The sequence below is a fragment of the Lytechinus variegatus genome, chromosome 7 (genome assembly GCF_018143015.1).
Source record: "Lytechinus variegatus isolate NC3 chromosome 7, Lvar_3.0, whole genome shotgun sequence".
Lineage (NCBI taxonomy): Eukaryota > Metazoa > Echinodermata > Echinoidea > Temnopleuroida > Toxopneustidae > Lytechinus > Lytechinus variegatus.
Window position 1 is genome coordinate 23,941,598 of NC_054746.1, and position 12,019 is coordinate 23,953,616.

Consider the following 12,019-nt stretch of genomic DNA (forward strand, 5'->3'; position numbering starts at 1 on the left):
GACGATCTACAACCCCCCAACCCCCTCACATCCCGTTACGAAAACCTAACAGTATACGCCATTAGATTTAGTCCATCATTCAGCATGCTCTGACTATGTAATAACGCCACCGATCAACGTTCTCTGCCATTGCCTGTGCATACATGTTTATTCATTCTTTCTCTTTAGCAAAGTCCCTGGTATTTTGAATAAAACATAATAAAGAATATTTTTAACCCACACATGACATACCAAATGCCACATAATGATACCAACAACGAACATGATAGATGCTAGCGAGACCGACGAAGGTAAGCCTCCTTGGCTACACAGAGTCCCTCGGAAAAAATGTAGGAGGGGGCGTTCTCCGTTATATCAAAAGTGGTTTTCCAGTGGCTTAACGCCTACGTGTGAAATCTAATTGACAATATTGCACATCACAGGGTGTACTGATCTTTACAAAAATAAAAATCCCGCAAAACTCCCTAGCAAGCAATGGAACGCATTTAGAGAATTTAAGTATTGACATTCAAATAAAACATCAACTTTCAGCAATGAATGAAACAAGGATGTGAGGATTACTGATATCCACAGAGCTTGTAATTAACAAAACAAACACATTCATTTACAATTTAACCACGTTTGTTTAGAAAATACAGGTTTAAAAACCTTCTCCCCTCTAAATATGCGAGCTAAGATAACAAATCAATGGGAAATTCTGACTTGTAAAAAGCCAAAAAGTGACACCCCAATTAGAGTCTTGGTTTCCGAATTATGTTTGCTCACGCCCTTGTTGTTGAAGAGCTGTACAAAGATTTATGAGTGAACTGAGATGTTGCTCTTCTTCGCTTGGTCGATTGGCGAAAAGAATTGGGTACTATTCTCTTCGCGATAAAGCACGACAGAAGAAATTGAATACCGCCTTTTCGTTTCACCACAAGGGCATACATGGTTAAACACTGGATCACTGTTCTAACACACGGCAATCATATTCGATCTTGTTCTTAGTAGCATTATAGATTCATAATTGTTAATAAATTAACGCTACATGTCCTTGACTTGACGAAGTATGGTCCGCTTGATTGCCTGGTTTCAGCGATCTCGAATCCATCCAGTACATCGTGACGGATTGACTGAAATGTGCTCAGTTAAATAGAATCTTGGTCATATTTTAAGAAAGCTTAGCTGAACCCTGCCATAATATAATTTAGCGCACATAATTGCACTAAAAGGTCTTTACCCAGGCACTTATCTTTTGCCTCTTTCCGATGTTTTTGTTTTGACATTGTTCGTTCCGGCATCTATTGGAATACCCTAAGTAGAGCAAAGATACACAATAAAAAATACAAAAATACCCAGCATAAAAAAACGCCTTTGCACTGCAGTAATGCTGTGCTATTCCGTTCAGTAGAAATTAGCTCGAAATAAGATAAATTTACGAAGGTTGAGATGATTATGACCAATCAAACAGTAAATCCCTGTTCATGGATGCGGGATATTTTCCTGATTATGTGGGTGTGTGTGCGAGTGTGTTAAGGTGCTTGTGGTGAAAATGTGTTTGTGAGTGTGAACTGGCGGATGTGTAACTGGATTATTGTTAAGAATGTATATCTGTACGTCTGGACAGACCATGGACATGTGTCTTCATGTCTTACTGCCTTACAATTCATCCCAGAGAGCATGTGTTTTATATTTTAAACATGGTATTGAAGCCACAACAAAATGTGCGTGTGTCTCTGGACATATACGATATGATAGTTGCCACAGCCAAATATATTCTAATAATCATAATGATAATAACAATTTTAGTAATAATAACATTTATAGGGCGCTTTATACGGGTGTTTCAAAAAGCGCACTGTCCGACTTAAATCACCTCCACTATTTCCAAAGATTAGAATTATTGTGGCGAGTTTCTTATATGCAGACTTAGTTATTATTTTTTTCAATAGATTCTTTAACATTGTCACCTTCATATCATGTTATGTTACTGATGGTGATGATCTCATGAGAAATCATATTGTTCTATAGTTTTGGCGAAAACATTTTGTTTTTGTAATTTCACATGAATAACGCACATAATTCAAACATAATTTTACGCCTCACTAATCTGCATTCAAAAGTATGTTGCAGTAATGAGAGTTTTCTTCATCATAATGCAAAACTGCCGAATTTCGTAACATTCTTATATCTAATGCTTTTGATTAATAAAGATTTCGCTGTTTTGGCAGTATGTTTTCACTCTGTTGCAGGGGCGGCGCAAAGGTATTTTAATGAAAAGTGGCAAGACGACCCCAAAAGAAGTAATTTACTTTCGATGGCATTAAGGGATTCGCATATTCCTACAGCGAATTCATATTTTTCCTTTTCTGTGCATGCTCTATGTATTCAAAATAATTTGATATCAGGGTGGGTACCCCTTATAATGATCAACAATAGGGGTGGAACATGCACCAGTGCATCTTTATTTTTCGCACAATTCCAAGTGATGGATAATCAAAGACCAATAGAATGAGAAAAAAAAAACTGTGTTCTTTCTTCCTTCGAACAAAATCCAAATGTCAACAGAAATGAGACGAGGTACCGACTTCATTTTACCATCCTTGAGGCTTAAGGAACTACGGGCAATAGAACAAATTCGATTTATTACAGCAATTTCACGCTTCTATTTGCAGCTCTTCGTATGGCTACCGACGATTTAATCTGTCGACATCATTCTTAATTACTCTATCTATGAATGAGTAAAATATAATTTACATGTTTTTATTACAAAAGCAAGACACTTGCCCCCCTATTCGAACAGCCAGCAATTAAATCGTGCTTCAATACTATTAGGTTTGGTGGATTTCTTTTGGGAAATACCTATTCTGTTGTATATTTCTATGTGTGTGTGAGGGGGGGGGGGGGTAAAGGCTCAGTACGATTTAAAAGTGCAATTTCCCGTTTTTCTCATACCAGTAAACTAATAATCTCCCTGAATTATATAGACAGGTTAAAACTTTTTCTTTTATTTCAACGATGGGCTTTGTTTTGTCCCGAAAGTATTGATCATTACAGTTCGTCATTTTAAAGATGCAACTAATGGAATGGAGCATAATTTTGATTCATGAACATGTAACAGAATCCCAGGGATAACGGAACTAAATATCTGCTTAAATGGAGTAATAACCAAAGTCTTTAAACAATTATTTTGACGTACAAACCTCTTGCAGTGTACAGTCATGTACGTCGGACTACTTATAAGATCGAATTGAAAATAGTGAATGAATTAAACATGCAATAAACAAGTCATGTGCTTAGTATCGAGTAATAAGAGGGTGTACCACAAGAAACCAACAGATGAGGAAACTAACCACTCAAAGAGGTCCCCAGGAAAATGGTAGTCACGTGACTATTTGTACCGATTGTATGCAATGTCACGGCCAAATCCAGGGTATTGCTACCCCCTGTGGTCATGCGCAGTGCGCTCACCACTTGACTATTATAGCCCTCGGAGAAAAAATAAGAGACTGATAAATTGAGTGCCTCAACATACTGCCTACCTCAAAATTTGAAACAAATTTCTTTATGATATTCATCAAATTGAACGTGTTTCATTTTCTTCTAACAATGTTAATTGATCTGGCATGCCATTATCGTTCTCATCATAGAGATGAGAAACGCAAGGTCTACATAATTGCATGAAATTAAAGTTTAACACAATGCATGAATAATAGTGATATTAATTGCAAGAACTTCTTTTTTTACATCCCGACGACGTCTCTAAGAGATTACCCCGGTCATCAGATTCTTTCTTGCCATAAACAATTGTTGTTTTCTTTCCCCAATGTAAACTTGGTTCCCCATTCATGCCATTCTACCATTTAACATCTGGGTGGAGAGAGGCAAAGTGAAGGAATGCAGTTGAGGATGGATACATTATAATCACAAAATGCCCCTTTGAGGCGCATTTTCACTTTTTTGAAGAGGGCTATTCAGCCGATTATGAAGAGAATGAATTTCTAAATGAAAATGAAAACAGACTCTCTCCAAAGATACTATCTTGTCAATGTTCTGATAATATTTAAATTGTGAAAATATAGCGTAAATTTTTAAGATATTTTCTTTCTTTTACATATCTTATTTTCTTATATATCGCTTTTTCCTCATGCTAAGAGGTTGGTCAGAACATTGGTGTTTGGAGAATAATGGCTCAATATATCATCATGCATTTGATGGCCAAATGATAAAATGATTTGATATAAACAGAGCAACAATAAAAAATGACCATATGACAGAGGATAATCTTAAAAAACGACCATGTTTGGGTGATTTGTAAACTAAACTCAACCAAAAATGAAAACTCTACCGCCTTCCATGTGATAAATTCTTGAGTTATAAAGCAAAGTTGTTGTTAGTGAATGTTACCGTAACTCCTCTCTGAAAAAGATTGGACAATATTACATTCATGTGAGCATTTATGAAATGGCAAAGACAATGATCACACTGAAAAAAAAAAACCGATGTTGATTTAACACCAGCCCGGAATCTATATATGTCCACACCAGAGAAGTGTTAAACAAAACCAGTTTGGTTTTGGTCTAACACCAAGTGTTTTTACAACAACAATTAGTATTAAAACAGCATCGGTTCGATTCAAAACTGGTGTTATTTCAATACTTTTCTGGTGTGTACATATATAGCTTCCGGGCTGGTGTTAAATCAACACCGGAATTTTTGCAGTGTATGTTTTGTATTCTGTGTACAGAATTGTTTACTTCTTGTAGACGATTAGATCATGATAGGTGATACCAAACGGAAAGTAAGTCAAGCGGAGCGGGTGTAGACTAGGTGGATATTTACCGATCAAACTTATTTTTAATCAATTACTCAAGAAATGTTCAACATTCCATCTACTTGCTACTACTCAAAATATGTAGTTTAAAAACCAATTTTATAGTAAGAGTTACGTAACGAAATTAGTAACATTATTCCGTCGGAATTTCTCCTGCGACATCGTTTTCATTCGATAGATTTTAACAGAAATCACAAAGCGAATACTAATAACGTAATCGTGACCTTCATGAAACAACCACCAATAGCATAATATATAAGAATCTTATTTAATACATCTTTGAAACAAATTTCACCAATCAATTCACACGCCGCAAGCTGAGATGGGAATTTTCTTATACTTTTTCTCGACTCCATTAAGTCTACCCAATAATCATGACATTTAAATCGGTTTTTTTTCTCATCCAATAAATTCACCACCGTAGGCGGATGTATTAGGTGAATTTTAAGAGTCATCTCAGTTGTTTCTTACAGAAATAGGTAGCTTTTGTTCCGATAAACATTTCTTCATCAGTATCTGAAAATAATGTTTAAAACTGTGCGAAAAAAAGCCGTGGTGCGATGAACCATCGCCAAAATGATTATAAATAAATCATCGTCACCTTTTAGCCTTTATTATCATCATTGTTTCATTTTTTGTTTGTTATTTCGTCTTAATACTTCTGGGATCTGAAATAATAATTTGCGTTTATCGTTCAAACTAAAATGGTTCCAGTGTTCCAGATATAAACCTTAAACTTTATTGTTTTAGAGTGTTGACGGTAGTATTTTTTATTCGGATTATTCAAAAGCACTTCTAATTATAGATATTTATCTTGTACATTTTATCTCTGCTGGCTTACGTTTATCAATAAAATATTGCAAATGTGTTTTTAAAAAATGAAAAAAAAATATGCAGATAAACTCGGATCAAAGCGAATAAACAAAGAATACAAACCTGGATATGAATCAAATGGAGAGACAATGGATTTAACCGATATAAAAAAGAAAGAGAGAAAAGGGGGACTTATAATATTTGATATAAACATAAAATTACTTAATGGGTAAATAACCCAAGAAAGATAAATGTACTCTTGAAAAAAGGCTTGTCCGATATTGAGTAAATTGGGAACATGCATGTTGGTTGGGTAAAAAAGATATTAAGTAAATTTTGCGAAATGTTGCGTTGAAATAGCCCATGGGTAAAAATAATACCCAGCAAACATGCATGTTCCCTTTCTTCCCAATATTGGGTAAAATTTTACTCAGTGTTTTTAGAGTGTGAGAACGGGGAGAAATGATCGAGAAAAAAGTACATGTACGGGGAAGAGGAAGTGGGTATGAATTGACTATTTAGCTAAAACCCAATAATTTCTAATCCTAAAGGTTTTTTTCTACAACCGTTGTTACTTTAACATTGTTACTTAAATAGGGGAAAACCATATCATTTGTTTCGAATCACAGTGCAGTGTTCCCTTGTTTGCTTCGATGAAATCCCCCATTATATTACCCTGAGGTTTCTTTGAATAGAACATCAGCTGTTTCCCCTGGATTCTCTCCATGTTCACTTCACATCACGTGACGTTGTTGTTAGCGATTCGTTCACGTGCGAATGATTGATGTTCAAATTCATCCAGGGATGATGTATGTAAAGCTTCATTTCAAGGGATTATTTTTTTTCTTTGACGCAGCAATGTACACAGGAAGCTTGGAATAATAAACGATACTGCAATTAATAAAGACTCGTGATGGAGACGGAATCTTGACAAACCATTCATCTTCATTTTTCTTTGATCGTCATAGCACTATGCACTTTGCTACAGTGATTAGGGACTATAGATTCTTTTGAAAATTAACACTGTATTTGTAAACGGTAAAATGACAATAAGAAAATTTAAAACAGGCAGCTGGAACAGAGTGTTCCCTCTCACTGAGTTACCACATGTCTGTTAGTTCATGATGCTATAGTGATAAAGGTATCTTCTGTACAAAAATACCACTTTCTTCCACCATAAATTCCTAAAATGCCTAAGTTCACTTACATAGTGTTCATCTTGAAAGCTCATTCTCAGAACTCACAGTAACATGAATTAAAGATTCTTTTCGCTAAAAAAAATTGTAAATTCATTTTTTTTAATACATAGGGCTACATAAGAGTAATCAATCTTTTCAGCTAATCAAGTTAGTTCTCACTCCATTTTCCTGTTTCTGACTGACCTTTGTTAAAAATACTTTGCCATCTTAGTCCTACAACTCCCCATTCTTATCGTACATAGATTCAATTCTCATAAAAAATCTAATCACTTTAAAATGTTCGCTTCAAATCTTCCTTCTCTCTAAGCAACCCCTTGAGAGGAAATCCTTTAAAGGAAACATTACTGAAGAGAAAACACAGTTTCGTGTGCCATTGTTTGCAATGGCTTGCCCTCTGTGCTTGTACATCCTCTTTATTCTGTTTGCGCAGGGAAATGGCGGCCATATCAGATTACAGGTGAACGGTGATCTGAACTTTTTAGGCTCGTCTTGAGAAGATATGAACATATCGGTGGATATTTTGAACCATGGCTAAAGTAAAGCAATGATCTAGGTCTGCGCTACAATTATAAAAAACGTATTTTTATTGCATTGTATATATGTCATATGTTTACTGTATTCGTTTTCCGTGCTTTATTCCTGCAGAAAGACGATTGAAGTTATCATTAACGTACAATGTTTATTTGAACATCAAACTTGAATAGGCGCCTATCGACTGTAAAAAAATGGGTCGCATTTTACCATTCAGCAGTACAAAGAATTTGAAAACGAGCCAGCGGGTCTGCCATCTAGTAAAGTATCATGCCATCTTATGCTACGTTCCTGCACTTTTATCCCACAACATAAAATAGGACGATGGCTACATCAAAATACTGACACCTCGTTTTGAATCTGTATAAAAGTTGATGAATACGACATCATCAACTTCCAGAGAAATAAACAAGGTTTGCTCAAGTGTTCTTTGACAAACAATACGAACATGGAAACATAAAAAAATATGAATGTGAAAGAGGATGAGCCTTAGGATAGAGGTTGTGAATGAGTTAATGTGTCAGACTTGTCAGGAAGTGAAAGACAGATAAGGATCTTCAATCGATGGCTAGACAAAAAGCCTGTGTAGACAGTAGATGGAAGGATTGATAGGCAAGCGTGAGGGAAAGATAAGCTAAACAAAACTCAAACAAAAACAAATATCTGTAAGCCTTAGATAAAGAGATGCAGGAGGAGGCGTAAATTGAGTGATAGAGGTAGAATAAAGTCGACATTTACAAACGATTAAGCACCTAAATTCCTTATATTTCTCCAAGAGTAACACCCTGACAGTAACAATCATTAATTTGGAAATGCGATGACGAGTGCGCAATCATGTGACATCGGAGCTTTACTGTTCCGGAGGGATAGCGAATAAAGATGACCCGATAATAAAACACCATCCTCCGGCATCCGGCTTGGGAGATGGTATGAAATGTTATAGGCTCATCCTTGTTTCAACTCTGTTAAAAAATGCGGCATCTGTATAAATATCGTTAACCCCAGTCTTCTCCACTCGCGTAATATGAAATTAGGTTTCGTAATGAACGTGATTTTATTCTACCAATGATTAAGTTTCCTGCTTTGGTTTTATGCACCTGCTTTAACACGAATAAGTGAGCAACGTATTTATGTGAAGCCATACGTCATTCGTCTGATAGTTCACTATTTTTGACCGTACTAGAATAATCAAACTGGCTACATTACCCTTCTCTCTCTCCCTATATACGTATGTGTGTAGAGGTGTGTGGGTGGGTGTGTGTATGTAAGAGAGTGTGTATCGATTTTATCTACATAACATATAGCAATTCGGCATTTATCATTTCCGATAATCGAAAAATAAAATACATTACAACTTTGGACATTGTGCTAGCTATTTATTTTCTGATCGATGATAACAAGAGATGGTCGATATATATGTATGTATATATTTTTTATTTCTATTATTCCCTCTCTACATTTATCACCTCCTCACACACACACACATAACACATATGTAAAGCAGGATAACCCATCGTTTTTTACATACTCTTTCCTTTCCTTTTAGAACTGAATCCGTATATAGTGAAGAACTTGCCATTTTTTTAAAACAGTTTCGTCATCCTTCAAAATAATAACGGCTACAAATCATGTGAACAGCTATGCTCATTGCGGTATTAACAATTTTTGATAAAAAAAACCTCATAACTTAATTTCTCATATATTTAAAAGTATCTTTTTACTAAATGACTTACTTGAAGGCGTACAGTTCATCTCCACTTCGTGGACGCCGCTGGTAATATCGGTGAAATAGTCCATGCCAGGACTCGATGTTTCAGCAAGCAAACGACGCCGTAATCGACCACGTCCTTGATCACCAGTTCCAACATCGTCATAAATCTTGAGCTCATCATTGGCTGCGAAGTCAGCTCCGGCATGATGCCTGTAACCACCAACTGCAAAATAAAAGGAGAAGTTTATACATTTTTTAATGTAGAATTTTGGTGCATTTCTAAAGGTAAGCTAATAGGCCTGAGAAGTCATTCATAATGATAATAGCTTATAGATTTTAGGTAAAGTAACGCAGTAACGAATTAAAATGAAAACCCCAATTTGACGCATGGAATGAGGGTTTCACCAAACACAAACGGAAAAACTATGTGTTGTTGTTTAAATTTCAGTTTAATTGTCTATAAACATGTGTTGAAAAGGATAACTGATAATTCACTAGTAAGGGGAAAACAATTACATTCTCACCCTTCTGATTACAGAGATTTCAGATTCTGCCTTTATTTTCTTATTTATGTTCTATATAGTACAATGAAGTACCGTCGTCAAGATAGAGGGCTTAGGGATCGGGGTACCTTAAAGTTCTACTACCAAATGTGAGAGAAAAGGAAATCAATGAAAGGAAGATGGTAAGATATTATCTTTTTTTTCCGAATTCTATGTCAAAATCACAAAATTAAGTATAATTTTTAAAAAGGTCAAGGTTCTGCTCGCTTGCATCTTCCTCTGGGGAATTTTAAGCATCTTTTAAGGATGCCATTAGCAAGGTCTATGGGATTTTCAATGTAAAAGTTTAGAGATAAACCATTTCTAGTGCTGAAAATTTGATTACGTTTCACACCAAAACTGGAAAAAAATCAACGATGAAGCAACTGTAGATGACTGCTTTTTATTCGAAGATTTGAAGATAAATATTTATGCATTTTGGATACATATTTGTACACAGGTATTGTCATGCAATGAAAATCATTCAGTTGACGTACGCATATGAACAAGGGAGCCGATTGTTACTGTATAGAACCGTATATATAATAAAGGTAAGTATAGAATAAAAAGAAAGTGATGAAATAGGAGCCTTAAGCAACGATCTAGAGCTACAAATAGCAGACAGAAGTTATCTTTACAAACACATTTATCTCTTTTTTCTCAGATAAATAAAGAGGTTATGGATGTTGCGTCAATGCCGATGGCTACAGTTTTCGGACTTCCCAAACAGAACCACGTTTGCATTAATTACCAGCTAATTCAGAAGGCTGGTTTGTCAAATGCAAATGATTTGAATGTGTTCGACAATTCAGGCCCAGAAAGATGCGTTGTGTTTTCTGTTTGCTACTTCTTCGACAACAGAAAGCAACATCTCTGATAAACCGCGTGATCCAGGTGCACAAACCGACGACATGAGCAAAGCATTAGCTATTCCCCTGTTTTCAACAACTCAAGGCAGGCAAAATCGAAGTAGTCAATCGATATCAGGCAAATCTCCTTCCATTAAATGTTTTCCACTGTGTCGCGTTCTTGAGGCTGAACGGACGGCAGTTCAGTCATGCTGAAAACATCAGCCTTTGAAAAGAAAGTTCCAACTAAAGGTATTTACACGTGATTTGCAGTTGGCTCGTTTTTTTTCTCAAAAAGGGGCAAGTTTGATGAGAAGCAAAAGTACCAAGACCGTTTGACATTGACGAAAATTGTCTTTACATCATGTCATGTCAGAATGCACAGATTGTAATTCAATTTATTTTCATCATGAGTTGTAATAAATCGATTTATCTGGTCAAAAGGAGGATAATAGCCAAGAGATTATTAGTGGAACAAATATAATGAAAATTCTCATCCGCAATATCCATTTTAAACAGAGTAGGAAGTACCGGACACCAAAGTAGATAGCTAATTCTATGTCCTAGATCTGGGAAGTATCTAGGTCGATCTCCCACCTGATGAATTATTGATTGAAGGAAATATAGATTCGTGTTCGCAATGAGACCTTCAACTCAAATATCTTTACGGTTCTCCTGCCTATGTGAATATCCAGATGATCACGCTGGGGACGCACATTGTCCCCTCATACACGTTATATGTCTATTGGTCTCATGAATGAGAAAATGAAGCGTTATACAGCAAGACTTTAATCTACTTTAAGGAAAAAAAAATGACTTCCACATTTGTTATGGTTTCAGCACTCTATGAAAAAACACAATATACAATGTACTTTGAGACAGTGTTTTATACCTTTAAAAGTTTCTGAGCTTTTGATTGATGTAAAGGTGTGCCTCGGAATGTGTTCTCTCTGATAAAGGTATAGGTAACGATAGATAGTGGTAAGAGACAGAAAAAGGGGTGAGTGATATAAAGAGAAAAGACAAAGGAGAGGAGGGGGAAAGAAAGAGGAACAGAGAAATATTTCTTTTCTGCGATATAGAGAGAAACGATATGTAAGAGAGATGGAAAGGGCACTATGTTTGATGTTTGACATAGTAAAAGAAGAAATGAAAGAAGTACAGAAGAGTTAAAAGAAGAATGAATTGAGATTAGAACCCGTATCCATCCCGTCAGCTGAAGATAAGTAGATTGGGGTAGGGGCCTATATATGTTTGAATATAAGATGAACATTTCGTAGAACGTAACACTATACCTCCGGCGGCAATCCGTGATATTAATCATTCGATCATAAAACCCGCCACGGGAAGTCTTTCCATAACCTTCTTCCCATTACCTCATACAGCGTGCAATTAAGTCTTGGCGTTCCTTTATGTTTTCATTTGCACTCGACGTGAGAAGATACAATGCCATTGACAACCATTTTATTCAAGTCAAAAGTCCAGATTGGAAGAAACTGAAAACGAAATGTCTCAACCACAACTGAAATATAAATAAAGATAATAAAGACTTTTATATCAAA

General features: G+C 35.8%; 1 protein-coding gene across 1 annotated transcript in view; it reads right to left on the reverse strand.

Annotated features, from left to right (window-relative positions):
- Positions 1-9,290, reverse strand: part of LOC121418806 (sodium/potassium/calcium exchanger 3-like) — a 34,487-nt gene extending 25,197 nt beyond the window's left edge. Inside the window, exon 1 of the mRNA XM_041612953.1 lies at positions 9,090-9,290. Coding sequence (XP_041468887.1) covers positions 9,090-9,153 — 64 coding nt within the window. The 5' untranslated portion in view covers positions 9,154-9,290. The remainder of the gene's footprint in view (positions 1-9,089) is intronic.
- Positions 9,291-12,019: the final 2,729 nt, after the last annotated feature.